Below are 22020 nucleotides of genomic sequence, written 5' to 3' on the forward strand. Positions count from 1 at the left end.
ATATTCGAAAGGGTACATGCATCCTAATGTTTATAGCAGCATTATCAACAATAGCCAAATTATGGAAAAAGCCCAAATGTCCATTGACTGATGAATGGATAAGGAGTAAGTGGTATACACATACAGTGAACTATTACTCAACCATCAAAAAAATGAAATATTGTCATTTGTAATGACATGGATTGAGCTAGAATGTATTACACTAAGCAAAATAAGTCAGTCAGAGAAAGACAAATATATGATTTCACTCATATGTGGAATTTAAAAACAAAACAGATGAACATATGGGAGGGGGGAAAAAGAGAGAGGGAAATTATGCTCTATTTTAATATATATATTCACTCTGTTAACCACTTCAAATTCTCTTTGGACTGAGATGGCTTATAATGAATTAAAACTTCTATTTTTTCACCAATTACCTCATGGATCCTCATCTAAATAAATAAAACTCAGACTTTGGGGAGATCTTAAATTTCAGAAAAAAGGTATATACCATAATCACAAATAAAACAGGGAAAAAAGGCATTAATTACATCAAAGAAATATGGTATAAACTGAACAGGGCCATTGCTAATTGTCCTCTCGAACAGAAGTGTAAGGTGGGAGGCCAGCCACTGACACATAAACTGGGCTCCCCAGAGGCCCTATCATGAAAATCAGATCAACGGCAAAGAACCATGTTACTATTTGTACCTAGAATGCCTACGGAGTCAGCCACCTACGGGTTACATGTAAGCAATTAATAATAAAGTGTTATATTCTTTCAATATAATTTATAGGTATTTGTGGACTCACTTATAGAAGTACTATCAGTGAAAAGTTCTAAGAGGTTTTAATTTTAACATTGCATTTCTTCTTTTGTTGTGTGTGAAAGTAAAAGGAGCTGTGATGATCAAGAAACTGACATGCTGAGTTAACAAATGCTTGACCACTCTACTGTAAGGAAACTCTGGTTAACCTGATCTTTTTAGGAGCTGGTTTGCAGAAGTTGACCAACTGCTGGTAAGACTAGCTGAGACCACAGTAAAATGGGAAGAATTTTGCAGTTGTGCAAAAGGGATCAAGAGTGAACAAAAGTAACCTCTGTGTGACGACATACCCAGAGATCTCTCCACCTCCACACCCATCATTCTCATGCTGCCATTTAATGAACATGAATCCCCTGGAGAGGCATGATTCCTGAATGCACATGTTCAGAAGAGAGAACACCTCCCTTTTTCCCTTTATCCAATCAGCTTATTCCACTCAACCTACATACCCTATGACATCTTTTTTTTTTTTAATGTTTTTTTTTTTCTTTTATTTATATCTAGGAGAGAGAGAAACAGCGTGAGCAGGGGAGGGTCAGAGAGAGAGGGAGTCACAGACTGAAACAGGCTCCAGGCTCTGAGCTGGCAATCAGCACAGAGCCCGACGCGGGGCTCGAACCCACGAACCGCGAGATCATGACCTAAGCGAAAGTCGGACGCTTAACCGACTAAGCCACCCAGGCGTCCCTACATACCCTATGACATCTTGACCCCTTATCCTTAAATACACCCAACTGTGGGCACCGAGGTGGCTCAGTTGGCTAAGCATTCAACTTTGGCTCAAGTCATGATCTCACAGTTCACGAGTCTGAGCCCCACACTGGGCTCTGTGCTAACAGCTCAGAGTCTGGAGCCTGCTTCAGATTCTGTGTCTCCCTCTCTCTCTGCCTTTCCCCCACTCATGCTCTATCTTTCTCAAAAATAAACATTAAAAAAAGTTAAAAAAAAATATATATATATACCAAATGCAGCCCTTTGGGGAGGCAGATTTGAGAAATTTTCTCGTACCTCCTTGCTTGATGCCCTGAATTAAAACCCTTTTTCTCTGCCACAAAACTGGTGTCAGTGTTTGGCTTCTTGAGCATTAGGCAACAGACCCTTGTCCAGTAACAAGAATGGGTGGGTGAAGGCAAATGAAAATCTATTAACTTTGTTTTATCTATAGATATGGTGCTGTATGTACCTATCATCTTTGGTAGCCAAAACAATAATCCAACAACGCACTAGACCTTCCTGACTTCTCAAAGCACCTACAAAGAAGCAAAATTTGCCACACAAAATATGCTCCTATACATATTATTTTAAATTTGTTAATTTTAAGACTGCAAACACAGGTGGAGCTCCAAGAACAAAGCAGAAGTTATTAACCTTTTGTAAGACACATATACATGTATACGGGAAATCTCCATTTGTTTGTTTGTTTTTGTTGTTTTGAAAGAAAGAGTGCATGAGCAAAGGAGAGGGGCGGAGGGAGAGACAGAGATAATCTTAAGCAGGCTCCATGCTCAGCATGGAACCTGACAAGGGGCTCAATCCCATGACTCTGGGATCATGACCTGAACCAAAATCAAGAGTTGGATGTTCAACTAACTGAGCCACCCAGGCATCCACAGAAATCTCCATTTGGAAAAGTATCTCCCTGATGTACCAAGATGAGGGGGATGGCTTTAAATCTCTAAAAACTCTTATTAAAGGAGAAGACAACCAGATGCTAAAATCTGCATAACAACCTTACCCTTGTTTACAGTGCCTTTTCTGATAGGCTCCCATAACTAATCCCCCACCTCAAACATCTTCTTTTGTTTTTAGCTGATGGTATTTAAGATGATGACTTTAATCATTTTGGGCATTATTCAGTTTTCCTTGGTCCCTCCCATTTAACCAGGAAATATACACGTTATTAAACTCTTGTTACTCTAGGGTTAGTCTGTCTTACATCAATTTAATTGTTAGATCAGCCACACAACCTCAAAGGGAAGAAGGGAAAACTTTTTCTACCCCTACTGGGCCTTCCCAGGGTTTCTCTGCCACACTTGATAAAATCACTCATAGCTCTGTGTCTGAATTAGGGTGGTCATTGCCATCCCTGAACAAACTGCTCTGCATAATGTAAGAGACATAGGCAATACACTTTAGCTATTTTTCTCTGTTCCCTTCGAAACTTTATCCCACAGTGATAACCCACAATGGAGGCAGCCAAATACAGAAATATGTGCAGAAATATTTTTGTATTTGGAGTTTCAAAATATGCTACTTTAATATACTGTTGATATATCAAGTACCATATCAGTTACTTCAATAAACCTGGATTTTTTCTCTTCTATGATCTTCCATAAATATATGTATGCTGAGGTAAGATTATGGTAGAATCTTAAGTGTTTGTTTGTTTGTTTGTTTTGAAGAGATCATGTCTGTTGAAAGAAAAAAAAAATCTCCAAACTATTCTCAGGAATATGAAAAGTAAACTTTTACTATCCCTTGAATATAAAATTAGGGAATGGTGACACTTCCATTATTACAAAAAACCACATAAAGTATTACTAACTCATCCTTTTTCCCCAAAGCTGGCTAATTTCTTTTTTAATTTTTAAATTTTTAAAAAATGCTATATTTATTTTTGAGAGAGAGAGAGAGAGAGACAAAGTGTAAGTGGGGAGGGGCAGACAGAGAGGGAGACACAGAGTCTGAAGCAGGCTCCAGGCTCTGAGCTGTCAGCACAGAGCCCGATGTAGGGCTTGAACCCACAAACTGTGAGATTGTGACTTGAGCCGAAGTTGGATGCTTAACAAATTGAGACACCCAGGGCCCCTAAAGATGGCTAATTTCTTAACAAAACCTAATTATATTGGTTTGAGACATATGAAATTACTATTTTAGTAAGTCAAAAGATTGTGGGATATAAGCAATTTTATATTATTCAAACTAATATATTCAGAAGCAATATTTCTGACCAGATATTTTCATCTTCAGCTGTCCCATTTTTCGATTTCTCAATGTAGGTTTTTGTTTTGTATTGAGATAATTTATATATGCTTTGTGTTTTTTTAACTTTTTCTTTCAAGATAACTGTAGACTCAAGTGCAGTTGTAAGAAACAACGGAGACAACGGATCTAAGATGAAGTCACCTAAGCCTCAAGCCAGCAAGCCAAGACTTAATATCTAACCTAACTGCAGTTTCAGCCTTTCCCAGGAATGTGATATTTAACCAGTCAGTCTGAAATGACTTGATCAGTACTAATGAAGTCATCTGTGTGCCCTTCCCCCAAAGGAAGGTAAATTTGACTGAAACAATCTCCTTTGTTGGAAAACTTTCTCTTTCTGTCCTCTTCTGCTGATAAAAACCTTCCCTATTATATAGCTCCTTGCAGATCCTTTCTATTTGTAGATAAGATGCTGCCTGATTCATGCCTCAATGAATAAAGCCAATTAGATCTTCAAATTCATTCAATTAAATTTTGTTTTTTAACATACTCTTCATCCAGCGTTCCACAAGAAAAACATTTTGAAAACTACAGAACAATATCCCAATCAGGAATTTAACATTAATTTGTCAATGTTATTTTACATGCACTCATGAGCATGTGGTTAGTTCTAAGCAATGTTATCATCTCTGTACCTTCATGTGACCAGTCATGATACTGAACAATTCCACCACAAGAATCCTTTGGTGCTATTCTTCCTAGCCACAGCCACTGTTTTCCTTGCCCCTTGCTTTTCTTCTCCTTCTCACCCCCTAACGCTGAAAACCACTAATCTCTTTTATGTTATAAAGTTTATCATTTCAAGTATACTTATATAAGCTAATTCATAAAGTGATGTGACCTTTTTGGATTGGCTTTTTTCTACACAGTATAATTTCCCTGGAAATTCACCTGGGTTGTTGTGTATATTACTAGTTCTTTCCCAGGTAGTATTCCATGGTATAAATGTTCCACAGTTAACCATTCACACATTGAAGGATATTCGAGGTTGTTTCAGTTTTGAGCCATTACAAATAGGCTGCTGTAGGCATCTGAATAGAGGTTCTGAGTGAACATAATTTTCTTTACTCTCAGATAAAGGCCCAAGAGTACACTACTGAGTTATATGGGTAACTGCACATTTAGTTTTACAAGAAACTGCAAAACTATTTTTCAGAGTGCCCTACCATTTTACATTCCCACCAACAATCTAGGAGTTGTTCAGTTTCTCTGCATCTCATTAGCATTTGGGGTTGAATTCTTTTTTAGTTTAGCAATTCTGATAGATGTGTAGTGATATCTCATTGTAGTTTAATTTTGTTCTTTCCTTATGGCTAATGATGCTGAATAACTTTTCATGTGCTTACTTGCCATCTGCATATCCTTTTTGATGAACTGTTGGTTCATGTCTTTTGTCCATTCTAATTGTTTTGTTTTTTACTGAGTTTTTAGTTCACATAATATAGATACTAAGTCCTTTGTCAGATAAGCAGTTTGCATATAATTATTCCCCAGTTTGTAGCCCATCTTTTCATCCTCTTCACATGGCTTTCAGAGAGCAAAAGTTTTTAATTTTGATGAAGCCTAATTTATAATTTTTTCTTTTCAAGGATTGAGCTTTTAGTGTCAAGCCTAAGAACTTCTTGTCTAGGCATAGATCCCAAAGATTTTCTCTTTTCCTTCTCAAAGTGTTATAGCTTTACATCTTACATCCAAGTCTATAATCCATTTTTTAATTTTTATATGGTGTGAGGTTTAAGGTGAGGGCTTTTTCCCCTCTGCCTGTGGATATCCAATTCCTCCAGCACATGTGTTGAAAAGTTTATTCTTCCTTTGTTGAATTGTATCTTTGTATCTTCACCAAAAATCATCTGGGCATATTTGTATAAGTCTATTTCTGGGTTCTCTGTGTTTTTTCACTGATCTATGAGTCTATCTTTCTCCTGGTATACCACAGTAAAATAGTAAGCTTTAATAGCATATAAACTTATTCTTCTCACCTTATTCTTTGTCAAGATTGTTTTAGTTCTTCTAGGCCTGGTGTCTTTCCACATAAATTTTAGAATAGCTTGCTTGTCTATGTCCACAAGAAAATCCTACTGGAATATTTTTATAGGAAGTGCCTTATATCTATCTACATACACATCAGTTTGGAAAGAACTGAAATGTTTACTATGTTGAGTCTCCTAATCCATGAACATACCACGTTTCTCCAATTCTTCAGCCTTGATTTCTTTCATCAGCATTTAATAACTGTCACCATACAGATCCAATATATGTTTTGTGAAGTGTATACCTAAGTATTACCTTATTTGTAGTGATTGCAAATGGTATTAATTTTAACTTACTATTTACATTTTGGTTTATGCATATTTATTGTTACTCTGTAGAAATATAATTGATCTGGTAACTTGTGACCTTTCCAAACTCTATTATTAATTCTAGAAGTTGTTTATATGTTTATAGATTCCTTGTGATTTTATACATAAAAATTATGCTATTTACAAATACATATAATTTGTAATCTATATGCCTTTTCTTTTTCCTGCCTTCTTGTAGTGACTAGAAGCTCTAGCATTTTGTTGGAAAGAGTAGGAAGAGCAGACTTATTTACCTTCCTTATTCCCAATCTTAGGGAGAAAGCATTCAGACTTCTAATATTAAACATGATATTAGCTATAGGGTTTTTGCAGATGATCTTCATCAGGTTGCGGTAATATCTCACAATTCTTGACTTACTAAGAGGTTTCTTAGTTTTTGGTTTTTGTGTTTTTTTAAATCACAATGGGTGTTGGATACTGTCAAATGTTTTTTCTGGGTCAGTTGATATGATCACACAGTTTTTCTTCTTTATCCTGTGGATATGGTAAATTACACTGATTGACTTTCAAATGTTGAGCTAGCCTTACCTGGCTGAAACAAATCCACTTGGTCATGGTATAGTATTCTTTTTATATATCACTGGATTTGGTTTGCTAATACAGTTGGCCCTTCAACAATATGAAAGAGATGCCAACACCTTACGCAGGCAAAAATCTATAGCTTTATTTTAAAGTAATCTCTACACCCAATATGGGTCTCAAACTCAACCATGAGATCAAGAGCCATATGCTCTACTGACTGAGCCAGCCAGGTGCCTCTTCTGTATAACTTCTCACTCTCCAAAAACTTAACTACTAATAGCCTACTGTTAACTAGAGGCTTTACTGATAACATAAACAATTAACACAGACATTGTATGTTATATGTATTATACACTGTATTACAATAAAGCAAGCTAGAGAAAATCATGGGTGCCTGTTTGGGATTCACTCTCTGTCATTCTAACACTCATGCGTTCTCACGCTCTCTCTCAAAATAAATAAATACATAAACTTAAAAAGAAAAAAAGAAATGCTTCCAAGTTTTGCACTGGTTCACATCAATCCAGGGAACAGGGTTCAATCAACAATATGGAAATAGGATATAATGTATATAAAATTGGGGTGTCTGGGTGGCTCAGGTGGTTGAGTGTCCTACTCTTGATTTCAGTTCATGTCATGGACTCATGGTTCTTGGGATCCAGTCCCACACTGGGGTCCAACTGACTGTGCAGAGCCTGTTTGGGATTACCCCCGCTCCCTCTCTTTCTCTCTGCCCCTCCCTAAGTCACACACCTGGGCTCTCTCTCTCTCTCGAAATAAATAAGTAAACTTCAAAAAAAGTGCATGGTCTTAAAAAAAAGAAAATCCTAAAGAAGAGAAAATACATTTACTGTACTATACTTATAAAACCAAATCTGAGTAGAAGTGAACATAAGCAGTTCAAAACCAGTGGTGCAAAGGTCAACTATATGCTATTGAGGAATTTTTATTTTCAGTCCATGAAAGGTATTGGTGCACAGTTTTCTTTTTTATATTGTCTTTGTTATCTAGTTTGGGTATCAAACAAATACTAGCATCATAAAATGAGTTGGGAAGTGATCCTTATTCTGTGGTAAAAAGAAAATTGGTAGAATTTTTCATCAAAATCATTTGGGCCTGGGGAATTCCTTCTCAGGGTTCAGAAGTCACAAAATAAATTTAATGATTATAAGGCCATTCAAACTATCTATTTCACCTTAGCTGAGTTTGGCAGTTTTCTGTTATCAAGGCAGTTTACCTCAAACTTTTCAAATTTATGAGCATAATTTTTTTTTGCAGTATTCCCTTATTATCCTTTTAATCTCTGCAGATTTAGAGTGATACCCTTTAATTCATTCTTGATCTCATAATCTGTTTTTTGTTAGTCTTGCTAATTTTATTGACTTTTTTGAAGAACCAGCTTTCTGTTTCATTGATTTTCTCTATTATTTTCCTATTTTCAATTTCAAAGATTTCTGCCCTTACCCTTTTATATACTTGTTTGCCCTGCTTTAATTTTGCTCTTCTTTTTCTAGTTTCTTGAGGTAGAAATTTATATTATTGATTTGAGAACTTTCCTCATTTTTTTTATTTAAAAAATTTTTTAATGTTTATTTCTGAGACACAGACAGATGGAAGTGAGTGGAGGAGGGGCAGAAAGAGAGGGAGACACAGAATCCGAAGCAGGCTCCAGGCTCTGAGCTGGCAGGATAGAACCAGACATGTGATTCAAACTCATGAACCATGAGATCATGACCTAAGCCAACATCGGGATGCTACATGACTGAGCCACCTAGGCGCCTCAGATCTTTCCTCATTTCTAATGTAGATATTTAATGCTATAAATTTCCCTCAGCACCTCTTTAGCTGAATCCCAAAATGTTGACAGTGTTTTTGTTTTCATTTAGTTATATATGTTTTTTCCTTTGAAACTTCCTTTATTTTAAAATGTATTTTAAATTGTTTAAACTGTATTTATTTTAAATTGTATTGACTCTCACGTGTTTAGAGATGTTCTCACTGTCATTCTTTTATTTATTTCTAGTATGACACTTCTGTAGTCAGAGAAAACACACTTTATGTCTTCAATTCTTTTAAATTTGTTGAGGTTTGTTTTATGGCCCAGGATATGATCTATATTAGTCAATGTTTAAAGTGGATTATGCTGTTATTGGATGGAGTGTTTTATAAATGTCAATTAAGTCCTATTGGTTGACTCTATTGATTAGAGCTTCTATTTTCTAGCTGATTTTTTGTAGAGTAGTTTTATCAGTACTTAGAAGAGGGTGTTGAAATCTTCAACTCTAACTGTTGAATTAATTTTTCTATATCTCCCTTCAACTCTCTCACCTTTCGTGTCATGTACTTGGAGGCTGTTATTGGGTGCATGCACATTTAGGATCAAGATGTCTCCTGATAGATTGAAACTTTTTATCATTAAGTAATAGTCTTTATATAGTAACTTTCTTTGTTCTGAAGTCTAAATTATCAGATACAAATATAGCTATTTTTTAGTTAATGTTTTTATGGTATATCTTTTCTCATCCTGTTACTTCCACTCTACTTAAGTTATTGAATTTGAAATAAGTTTCTTCGAAACAGCATATAGTTCATGTGTTTTTTAATCCATTCTGTTAATTTCTCTTATGATTGGTATATTTAAACTATTTACCTTTTAGTTAATTAACGAAAGCAATTAAGTCCACCATTTTACTACCTGTTTTCTATTTGTTTCCTCTAGTTCTCATTTCTCTGCTTTTCTTTGCTTTCCTTCCTGTGAGTCACCTGATCAAGTTTTAGGTTTCCATCTTAATTCATTTATAGTGCTCAATATATCTTTTTATATCTTTGGGTTTCCTAATGATTGCTTTAGTTATTATAAAATTCATATGTGACTTACTAAAAACTTATAAAAACTGATATCACAATTTCACCACTTATAATTTTTGGTTCAATCATCAAATGTGAATTTGAAAACTCCTGGGGAAAAGGAAGGCTATTGTATATGCCCAAATTCTGTTCTTTCTGTTCTCTTACTGATGTTCCAATATTCCTGTTATCATGTCCTTCTTCCTTGAAGAGCTTCATTTAGCCAGTCTTTAACAGTGGGTGCGCTAGTGGAACATTTTCTCAGTTTTCCTTGATCTGACAATGGTTTAGTTTTCCCATCATTGCTGTTTTACCAGATATAGTGTATAGTTAACAGTTCTTTTCTTTGAGCACTTGAAAAACATTTTGGACTTCCTTCCAGCCTTGAAGGTTTCAGATGAGAAATTTGTTGTCATTCAAGTTGGTGTTCCCCTATAGAATATGAGTTGTTTCTCTCTGGCTGATTCAAGATTTTTTTTCCTTTGTCTTTAGCTTTCAATAGTTTCATTATGATGCACTTTGGCATGAATCTCTTTGGGTTTATCCTGTTTTGGGTTAGCTCAGCTACTAGGATCTGAAGGTTTAGATATAAGATTTAATTTAGGGTTAATTCCCACACTCTTTCCACCCTACTCTCTTTCTCATTTTCTTTTGGGACTCACTTTGGGATAACATTGAGAAATGTTGGAATTTGTTTTTTTCCCCCACAGATCCCCTGAGGCTCTTTTCATTTTCTCTCTGTTTCAGAGTAAGTGAATTCTATTATTCTATCTACAGGTACACTGATTCTATTCAATCTTCTCCACTCCCTGAGATTGAGCCCATCCACCATGACTTCTATTTCTGCTGATTTATCTTTCAGTTCTCTCATTTCATTTCATTCTGTTTTTGTAACTTCTAATTCATTGCTGGTAGTAGCTATTTTTTTCTTTTGTTTCAAGAGAATGTGAAATTGATTAGTGAAGCATTTTTAAGGCAGCTGTCTCAAAATCCATGTCAAATAATTTTTAAAAATTTTTAATGTTTATTTGTTTTTAAGAGACAGAGAGACAGAATGTGAATGGGGGAGGGGAAGAAAAAAAGGGCGACAGAATCTGAAGCAGGCTCTAGGCTCAAACTGTCAGCACAGGGCCTGATGCAGAACCCACGAACCGTGAGATCATGACCTGAGCCAAAACCAGATGCTTAACCAACAGAGCTACCCAGGCAGTGTCTCCCCACTTAAAAAAATTTTTTTCATGTCAGATAATCCTAACATCTGATTTACCTCAGTGTTGGTGTTAGTTAATTTTTTTTTTACTCATTCAAGTGGTGATTTTCTCCATTCTTGGTATGACAAGTGACCTTTTACTATATCCTAGACATTTTGTCTAGTATGCTATGAGAATGGGTCCTATTTAAATCTTTAATTTTAGCAAGTAGTTGCTTTGTTTGGCCTACTTTTTTGAGCTGTGGTTCAAGTGGCAGTTTCATAGTTAAAGCCTTTGTATATTATTTTGGTCGGCGTGGTTTATCTGGAGCTACCAGTACTTCTGTTGGGCTCTGTGTCTGCTACTTGAGGAAGTGGCAGTGGTTTCTAAAAGGTCAGACCACCAGGTACCTCTTGCTGCAGGCAGCATATGGTGCTTTCCCCTACCTGTGCCCTCTAGCTGCCCCCGTGTCTCTGGGTGGAAGATGCCAGTTGCCAGTGTACTGGTCTAAAGAGGCTTCCTAGACTGGGAAGCTTGTGTGACTGAGTCTCATCTTGTTTTTCCTTCTTGATCCTATTGGAGAGAAGAGCCTCAGGCACACAGGGACAAAGAAACTTCCCAGACAGGGCCACATTCCTTTTTTAACATGGCTGATAATCAGAGAACTTTTAAAATTCATTTCAAATCTTACTAAAACTTTATGGCAGAGTGAGCATTAAAACTTAGGTCTCTAGCAATAAGCCTACAACTCCATTTATTAAATAAATAGTATCTGAAGCAAAGCATAATTATTAAAATATTAACTTCTGTCTCTTTTCCTAACAACTAAAACACACACCAATAGATTTTAAATAGTCTTTCAACAAATACTGATGTGAACAATTTGCCACCTAACTTGCTTAATATTCTAGTAAACAGAAAAATCAATTAACACACAAGCCAAGTATTTCAGCTGACTAACAGAGAAATGGAATTTAACCACCAAGAACCTCACTTGAACACTATTAATCTCAGCAACATATTAACAGACTCCTGAGAACCCCAATTTCTTCCTCTTTTAAATAAGGTAATACCTAAACTTCAGAAGGGTAATATCCACTTTCCTGATATAGCTCCGTAAATGGCAGTTAGTTTGCAATATCAAAACAATATCCATCCTACAGGGTAAAATGTCTAAAAATTTTTTTAATGTTTATTTATTTTTGAGAGAGACAGGGAGAGAGAGTGACAGCGAGAGAGAGAGTGAGAGAGCAAGAGAAGTACAAGCAGGGGAGGAATAGGGAGAGAGAGGGAGACACAGAATCCAAAGCAGGCTCCAGGCTCTGAGCTGTCAACCCAGAGCCTGACACAGGGCTCAAACGCATAAACTGTGAGTTTGTGACCTGAGTTGAAGTCAGACGCTTAACTGATCGAGCCACCCAGGTACCCCTAAAATTTCTTAATAGTTACCATCTGGTTTATTTTGTATTAGGTTTGACTTTGGTTGACTTACCAATATTTTATATCCTTTTGCCAAATGAATTTGTAGTGCTTTCTCTAAGTTGTGTTGAATCCAACAGAAATTAGAAACTGGACCAACCTCCACCACCACCCAATCTACGTCAAATCATTTTAAAATGAACACTACATCCAGCCTTGAAAGGGAAAATAAGTTTCACAAGATCATCAGATCTCTGTGTGCAGAGGTGGGGAGGGCAACTGGTACTACTTTCCTTTGTGATTGGGGAGGAGAACTTCAGGCTTAGGATTTACATACATAGGGGACCTGAAAGTAGTTTTTGAAAATAATGTTCATGCCAATGGATATAAATATATTATATTTAAATTTTAAACATGAGAGGATCATTTATAACACTGACACAACTGTTAAATCAATTTACAAATTAAATAAAATTTAAGCGACTTTAAAATCAATAATGTTAGCTGAATGGGACATACGTGTTGTTCACTGAACTTTAATCTCTAGCTGAAGTTCTGTTTGTGAATATGGAATCATCTACAAGGAACACAGCTCTTTGACAGTTGAGCATGCCCTTTAATTGAAATCAGGGCATGAGATGTGAGAGCCACTTCCTTCTAGCTCATACCTTGTCCAAATAATCACATGGCCCAGAGCAGCATGGAGTCCTGGCAGGGGCAGGACTTACTGAGGTTATACTCACTCATCCCCACTGATTTTGAACAGATGATTTAAGACCAGTATCAAGTACAGAGGCAGGGTCATAACGTGACAAAAACAGCTTTCCACCATGGGAAGGGGGAAGTGGGGACAGTTTAAAATCTGAATTTACATGCTTTACCCACCTTTGCCCAGAGAGCAGCTGATAGTCCAAGAACAGGGCTGATGGCCAAAATCACAAGGGTTAGCTTCCAACCACGTGTAAATCCCACTATAAAACCGATGAAAAATGTTGCCAACGACTGAAAGAACATTCCAATTTTATCACCAATTCCTTCATTAATTTTGGAGACATCACTAAAAGAACAGACAGCGTTACAAATAAACGTGAGAATTGCAAGCACAGAACTTTTCTCCTGAGTCCAGGTAGTTGCTGTGTTGTTTTAAGTGCAGGGTAATTAATTTACATCTAGGATTTTGCTTGGAAATGTCCTTAGAAAGGACCATGTTGTTACTCTACTGAACCACTCTCAGAGCATGTTTTGAGCCTGGCGGGTCTCCCTCACCCATTGCTAGTCATGCAAGTCCCCTCACACCCTGCCAGGGTGCTGGGGACAAAAGGATGAATACAACATGGCTGCTGCTCAGAAGGAATTTAGACTTCTAATTATTCCTGAGTTATGCATTAACATCTGGGAGCAGATCTGAAGACATTCCTCTTCATCTAAACAAGAACAAGAACCGTGTCCAAGTTAGACATAAAACCAGGTACTTACTCCGTGAGCCGGGTGTTGAGCTCTCCAACATCATGCACATCAAACCAGCCCACCTCCTGTCGCATTATAGCATGGAAAAACTGTTTTCTTATTTTGAGTATTTGCCTTCCAGCTGCCAGACACCAGAATGAAACCTGGATGTAAGCAGCAACCAGCACACCAGCACCAATCCCACTGTAATAATAGGCATACCTGCAAAGCAACAAGAACACTACACATACACTGTTTTCTGATCACCGTGGCTTTCCCAAAACAGACCAATCATACTAATGTTTTCAGTCATCCAGCTATCTTTTCATCCTTAGCAAATAAGGAGGGGTTGTAACAGATTTGATGGTTGGCATCCAACTATGTCTATGCCAGCACAGTGGGTTGGGTAGGAGTGTAGTTTCTGCTTTGGCTCAAATCCCAGCTTTTCACTTAACTGCTGTGTAATCCTGGGCAGGGTGCCTAACCTTTCTAAACCTTTTCTAATTGGTGAAGTGCAGGTAAGAATAATACTGCTTCAGTGCATGACATGCACTTGGGTCAGTGCCTGGAACACAGTAAACTTCAGAGTATATGCCGGTTACTGTGAAAGACTTGTGTGGTGCCTGGAGGCATCACAGCATCAAGTAAGACCTACCACTGCAGTCCTGTCTACTTCTATTGCCTCAGGATCCTTGATAAACACTTTGAGGTGGTTTCTGCACCTTGGAGAATAGAAAGAAGTGACAGAACCCATCAGAGGGTGGATTCAAGACACGGAAATTGTCTCCTGGCCTTGAGGCAATTAATCTGGGCAAAACGTAATGCCAAATAAAAATTATTTTTATATTACCTGCCCAACTAGCCTTTATGAGTTATCCTAAAATGCTTAATGAATCAAATAGCACTCCTTCCCATTTAAGCTCCAACAATAAAAAACATGACCATCTTTTAAAACTGGACCCTTGATTATCTAGAAATAGTGGGTTTATGTTTCTTTGCTCTGAGACTTTAGATTTTAAAAAGGCAAATAACTCTCATGCTTTACTAAGCAAATTCTTTTTAGGTGAAAGACAAACATTCTACATGAAGTATGGGATTCTAATATTCCCATTTTTTAAAGTGCATTACTTGCCATCTTCAAATAAAAAGGGTGGTATGAAACTTGCAGAAGTTATAAAAATGGCTATGTAACAACCAGGTGGTCATGGATATTTACTGTTTACAACTCTGTGTTCAAGCCAGCGGGAATCTTGGTAAAAACAGCTTCCCCAAGCTATTGCTTGGGATTACAATATATTTATCTGAGAAGATATAATTAGAAAACTATATTTTAGTTAATAGATAACTTAGCAATCAATTATTAACCAAGTGTTAAAGATACAGCAAGAAACGGCTAAAAATAAACCCCATTTTGGGTCTCATGGGTGGCTCAGTCAGTTCAGCTCGTGTTGTCTTTTGCTCTCTCAAAAATAAATAACCATTAAAAATAAAAAAAAAAGAAACCCCATTTAACAAGTAGAATGCTTGAAAAGGACTTAATATATTCTAAGCCATCAGTCCATGTTAATTCAAACAAAATATATTTAAGCATTAGTAAGATGATTATAAGGCACGGTTTCATTTTCCTCTATATAAAAAAAATGTTTTGCCCTAGGAATATTTAAAGAGCTTGCTTCTTATCTTTCAACATATGATCAAGATTATTTTCTTCAAATCTAACAGGTTATTTATAGGATAATATGAAAGACATTATCTTCTGATTAACAAGCTCATACCTTTGGACATCTTTTATAAGCTGTCCTGGGGATCAAACTTCAAGATATATAAATCATTAACAAAAGCCTCCTGGGTTGAATCAAGGTCAGAGTGCCTATATTTATACTGGGATGTTTTGTTTCATTATTTAGAATTGGTGCTGTGTTAAAGAAAAAAATTGTGTTGACTGTTCTCATCATATCATGACTGGAAAAATCCAGGAAGCAAATTATTACAAAGCCAATGAAGTTTGTGATTCTTAATTTAAGCACATTAAAAAAAAAACTTTCAACTCCTCTAATTTCACTGTATATGATATTCTATATTTACAATGCATACATAAATCTAATCTAGGACTAACCTTAATTTTAGTCATCTTATGCAGCAAATTATTTTCTTAAAAAATAAAAACATTTACACTGTATCCTCCTAGAAAACTAACAAAGGTATTGTTCTCAAAAGTTTGACTCTTTATTATAATAATGCGATATTTTAAACACTGCTATAACTGGATACAGAAAGCTTAACAGTAGTAAGGAAAATGTCTAATTACGTGGTCATTTCCTCCTCCAGACGACTGATGAAATATGCCTCGGTGAAATTACCTAGATCGCCACAAAACAAACATATACCATTATGTCTCTTTGTTCTCCACTAAAAATAAGCATACAAAAATGAATTAAACTTGTGTTACTTAAAAATTTACACAAAAATTTGGTCAAACTGGTATTTGAATTGTGTGTAAGCATCATGGCATCCATTCAAATCCTTCACTGTTGGCCACTGCAACCACACACACACTTAATTCAGTGAAGCTTATTTGCAAGAAGAAACCCATATTTATTAAAAAGTAATCTGTTGGCTGGAACACTGGTATCTGTGAATTAAGATATTTTATGAAATATCACTCTAAGATGACAAAGAGAAAACTCTTTTCTAGGGCCTCAGTCCTGATAAATAAGTATCACCACATACATACTTGACACTAAAGCACTTAGTGCTTAAAATCTAGCGCTGCATTTCTTCATCCTTTATTTTTATTAAAAAAAATAAAACATAAAAAATAATGTAATAAGCACAACTTGTCTTAAAAAACAAAGAACTCTCACACTTTACTAAGCAAATTCATTTTTAATGCCCACTGAACAGTATTAGCAAATGTTGACATTTTTAGATAAGGTACATTCAAATTTTAACACCACACACACTGTTGAAAATTTCAGTGTATGTTTACAGAGTTTCTTTTCTGTATGCATGTCTACTCACACATAGGTACACAAATCACAGCCCACATTCAGGGACCAATTTTCTCTGTCAGTTTGTGTGTATATATGTATGCCTCCATTTTTCCCAAGTTGTGTCTATTTACGTTGTTTTTGATATTTTATTATGCTGCACTAAAGCATGCACTAAACATACCTATACACATATATTATATATAAAGGTATGGTATATATTTTATAGGATAAATTATCATAGTCAAGATAGCTTGATCAATGGGGAAGCACACTTCAAATCTTATAGTCATTTCAGAAGTTACGTCATAATATGAGAGGGGCTAGTTGAGAGGAGTTTGATTTTGACAGGCATGGGAAAGGAGAGGAGTAGTTTTCCTGAAAACAGGAGCAATGTGGACAAAAGTCCATGGCATGTTTAAGGAAGGAGTCGATCAGTTTGGCTGCGGTGTGGGTGTGCTGTGTGGATGGGAGACAGTGGATATGTGGCTGGAAAGATCATCTGGGCCCTGCAGGTAGAGCGTATAAAACTAGTAGTCACTCCGTGGCTTCAGCAGAAGAGCACATGATTAGAGGTATGAGGTCTAGGATGACTCAGCTGCTAGCAAGGAATAAGATTAACTGAACTAGAGAGGGACTGAATGATATGAGCTACTGCGATTATGTAAGCATAGCGGATCTAAATGAGAACAGAAAAGAAGGAAAGTACCCATAAGATTTAGAGAACAAGAAGTTACAGTTCTAGCAACTGCCTGACCAACCAAGACCTCAAGTCCAAGCATCTAGAGAGTGGTAGTTTCATGGTGGGAAATAAGAAGTTAGCCAAAAGAGCAGATCTGGTCAGATGTAAGAAGACTACTGGTTCGGTTTTGAAGGTGTTTATTCTATGGCACCTGCAACATTCAACTGAAGATGTCTACTAAGTATTTAGACTATAGTACTTCAGTCCTGGCAAGAGTTCAGGTCTGAAGATGGAGTCACATGCTAGAGGCCATAGCTGAATTTGAGAAGGAAAAAAGCCAACTCCTTAACTGTGAGGACAGGGTGGCAGGTAGGCAGAAAGGAGTGAGCAAGCACAGAAACCCAGAGAAAACTACATTTAGGGGTAATACAGAAAGTAAGGAAGTAATAACAAGACGCAGAGATGTAGCAAAGCATGTCACAGAGAACCTTGATTGCTTCATACTGATTATGGCAATGCAATAATGTGTCCAGATTGATTTTTAAGTCAGTTATGAGATTGCTTCTGCTCAATATTTTCAAGGATAAAATATTGAAGAGCTGAGTGAAGATTTTTCTCCACATGTGTCTTACAAGATCTCTCATTACGGATTTTCAGTCTTATCAATCTAGTCAGGAAATGCTTCTAAATGGTATTTATTGTCACTAGTGTGTATTACCACCAAATCAAGACAAATTTTCAAATCTAACTAAAGCTCTGTTTCCTACTGTTTTCACTGCTACTGCCGGTTTTGTCAATTCTAGAGATAAAGAATCAAAAGAATTTCAAAAAACGTTCTTTGGCAATGGTGGCTTCTCGGGCCACAATCATTTTTATACAGTCCAGAAAGTAAGAAATTATGTTCAAGGTCCTTTATGTTTGTGTACAATGCTAGATCTGTGATATATATAGATTCAGCCATCAGAAATCAACTTTAGCAACAAGTGTCTTCTCCCTGTGCTTCAGTAATGCCAAAGTGTACCAGTGAGCGTAACAATGGAGCATTCAAGTCATCTGAGAGAGACACTCTCTACTGAACAATGAAATAAAAATGTTGCATTCTTTAGACTCCCTCCAACTAACTTTTCTTTTCCTCCAATCAATTCTTATTAATTGAAACTTCTCTGGCGCAGAGATATTTCCTGCCTCCATGAGTCTCTCACAAAATTCTCACCCTTAGGTGTGCCTTTGCAAAATCAAAACTTTCAAGCTGAAATGACCTCAGAGGTTATCTAGTCCAGTAACTTTTTACTCGTATGGGTCTTAGAGGTCACTGCCCAAAACAACAGTTATAAAGAAGAATGTTTGAACAGTATCAAAAAATTTTTTTCCAGTGGGGGAAAAGCCAGAAACTCTCTATATAACATATACATAGATACATGTATGGATGTACATATACATATACGTGTACACACACACACACAACATCAGCCAAATAATGAGTACAGGAAAACCAAACATTGAAGTACTGCTTTTGTGTTAATAAAATACTTGTTTAGACGTGAACCACTTTTTCCCCTCCCCTGGCTTCCAGAACCTCATTCTACTGTTTCTCCAACACTGTGATCCTTCTCCTTTGCCTCATTCACTGATTCCTCATGTTCTCCCTCCCATATCCAGCTGGTGTTTCCCAGAACTCCATGGTCTCTCCCAGGGTGACCTTAGCCACTTGTACAACTTTAGAGACTCCCATATCTGGCCTGGAGTTATTGAAATTCTCTCCATCTTTAGGGTCAATGCTCTGGTTAAGGGCCTCTTACCTCTATTCTATTGAGAGTTTAACTGGTTTTCTACCAATCAGGTCTTTACATTGCCATCAGATTTTATTTTTGCACACAAAAATACAATCATACTACTTCCATCAATAGCCTTCAATGACATTCGTTGCATCAAGGATAAAGCCCAAGATCCCTAACATGTCATATCAGTGCCTTTGCAATCTTGCACTATACCTGACAGGATAACATTTATGAAATGTCAACCAATGAATTTCCAAACATTTTCTTTATTGCCACACCTTTCCCATTTCAGTACTAGAGCACTGTGTAGTCTGGAGGGAGGTCTGCTGCAGCATAAAAGAAAATAGTGCCTAAGTTTCTTCTTGGCTTCTGTGCTCCTGAAGCCTTTGCCTGTAGGGACTGGAGAGGCTACAGAGCATGACGAAGTATTCTGCTTAAATGTCGTGAGATTGAGCTCCACCCTTTTAGACTAAAGAATATTTTCCACAGACTGAGAAGAGATTCAGTAGAGAAGTGATGACAACTTTCTTCCTTCAAGCTTTTATTCATTCTCCTCCCATACCTGGAATGCCTTTTACCACATTTTTTTCTTCTAGAAAAGATTCCTCCTCTATGAATGAGCTCAAATATGATCTCCTCCCAAATGGCTTATCCCTTGTAAGTGACTCATCTTGTCACAGAACATATGACACATCACAGATTACATGACACATGTCACAAAGCAAAAAATACCAGATTCAATTTACTAAGTCAATGCTAGAGGTATGATGGTTTCTAGCTCCTTCCCACCCCCATTGGTGTGAACCCCTGCAGAACCAGAATAACTTACTAATCTTTGTATCCTCAGTGCACAGCCTGCTCTATCTGCTATAACCCAGCATGTCCCAAAGGTTTACAAGTGGTTTCACAGAGTTGCCACACATGCAGACCATTGTTCAAAATATTCCATTTAGTAGGTAAATGTCTCATATATTATAAGACAAAAAAGAGATACAGTAAACCAAGACCTTACCACCCAAGCAAGACTTCAAAGAAACCTCAACAGAGCCCACCACCATGACTAAGGACTCCATACTACTTAGGGATCATATTACATTGCATTTTTATATGACCCAAATATCTCAGTGTTTTAATAATTTTACCTACTGAACGCTTAAGAACAGTATGAATAAAAAGTACGAGACATAAATACATCTGTGATTTGCTAAGTGGTGAAATGAGATTGTATCATAGGGGTGATTTTCAGACCATCTTCCACAGAGTCTTTGTGTAGGTACTATTCTGGACACCTGGGACACAACCTAGAATGAGGGAGCCACTGTTTTCTAATCTCATTGGATTTCTGTGCAAGCAGGAAATGTTTCTACTTTCAGGTCCTGAACCTCAAGTGACAGGGCACTCAGTGCTGAAAGATCTATGAGAGCTCTTCCCAGGAACTTCCTCTTTTTCCCCTTATTCCTTTCTTCCCCTTTAGGAAGCTGTAATAAACAAGTAGACTAATAAATTAACAAGATCAGGGGCGCCTGGGTGGCTTAGTCGGTTAAGCGCCCGACTTTCGCTTGGGTCATGATCTCGCAGTTCGTGGGTTTGAGCCCCACGTCGGGCTCTGTGCTGACTGCCAGCTCAGAGCCTGGAGCCTGTTTCAGAGTCTGTGTCTCCCTCTCTCTCTGACCCTCCCCTGCTCACACTGTCTCTCTCTCTCTCTCTCTCTCCTAGAAATAAATAAAAAACATTAAAAAAATTAACAAGATCATTTTTTAGTAATAAATCTTACTGAGTCAAGCAGCAATGCTATAGTACTTTCACGTGGGTTGGGGACAAAAGTTCTTTCTGAGGGAGAAATGAATGATAAGAAGCCATTAGAGAGAGATGGGCAGCTTTGCAATGCCCAAGCCAGGAAGGAGATGGGAGTGCTCACAGAACAGAGAGACGGTTGCTGTGGGCGGGCTGTGCTGAGTAGGCAATAAGCAATGAGATTGACAGGCAGCAGTAGGGGCCAGGTCATACGGGCCATATTGGCCAATGTAAGGAATCTGCATTTATTCCATGCAATGGAAAACCACTAGGAGAGATGTGACCTGACTCGTGTTTATAAAAGCTCACTGCAACAGTCTGTGGAGAACTGGGTGCAGGTGGGCAGGTGATGAGGCTGTCTCCAGGACAGGCTGTGGCCAGGGATATGCGTGGTAGGCTATATGTGGAGTGACCTTAGCATTGCTGCCAGGTGGTAGCAGAGCAGGAAAATCATGAAATCCTGGCTCTGGGCTCCCCTCTGACACTGTCAACCAAGGAAGCCTCTCTGTGAGCTGTTTTACTTGCTGAAGTTCCATGAAAGACATTATTCACATGGGAGGGGGGGTAGGAGTATCTGATTAAAGAGCTAGTAAACTGCATAGTTAAATGACCCACAAGGTGCATCCTAGCTCAAGAACACTATGAGTCCAATTTTTACAGTCTTCTGGTGCCAGAAGCTCCATCAACCACATGCCAGAGGAATTTGGAACTGTGGCCTTGATGATCAATCCCTTGGCCATTTGCCCAGGGTAGGGCCTGGCACTCAGTGAGGCTGGGCTTACTGCGGGTGATGAATGACTCCAGGAGTCACATTTTCCTCGCATGTGCTGTTTTCACACTCCTGACCTGCAGAGTCGAAACTCACAGCTGACCTGCCTGACATACCAATAAGTAAATCTGCAGGAAGGCATCTCAGGGAGAGAAAAGACTGGTCCATTGTGGTCCAAAAGATTGGTCTATTGTGACCACATCACTTCAACTTCCCTGGTCTTCCTTTTTACAGTTATAAAATTATGGATTTGGGCCAATTTCTAAGCTCTTTTGGCCTATAAAATTTTATGATTCAATCTTTCATTAGGTTTATCCCATTTCTTAAGTATCTAAAATAGGTCACATATTATCTGTGTATCTTTTTTTTAGGCTGTCTTTATAATATACTGTAGAGATGACATTGTAGCTAATCTACTTTTTGATTGGAAAA

The 22020-nt window shown here is 37.4% G+C and overlaps 1 protein-coding gene across 1 annotated transcript in view; it reads right to left on the bottom strand.

The window, feature by feature from the left end:
* ABCB1 (ATP binding cassette subfamily B member 1) overlaps positions 1 to 21756 on the bottom strand; it is an 81432-nt gene extending 59676 nt beyond the window's left edge. Inside the window, exons 1-3 of the mRNA XM_077766838.1 lie at positions 21602 to 21756; positions 13606 to 13797; positions 13015 to 13186 (exon numbers count right to left, since the gene is read on the bottom strand). Coding sequence (XP_077622964.1) covers positions 13015 to 13186; positions 13606 to 13797; positions 21602 to 21756 — 519 coding nt within the window. The remainder of the gene's footprint in view (positions 1 to 13014; positions 13187 to 13605; positions 13798 to 21601) is intronic.
* Between the last annotated feature and the right edge of the window lie 264 nt (positions 21757 to 22020).

The sequence above is a fragment of the Crocuta crocuta genome, unplaced genomic scaffold (genome assembly GCF_008692635.1).
Source record: "Crocuta crocuta isolate KB4526 unplaced genomic scaffold, BGI_CrCroc_1.0 scaffold165, whole genome shotgun sequence".
NCBI classification, from domain to species: domain Eukaryota; kingdom Metazoa; phylum Chordata; class Mammalia; order Carnivora; family Hyaenidae; genus Crocuta; species Crocuta crocuta.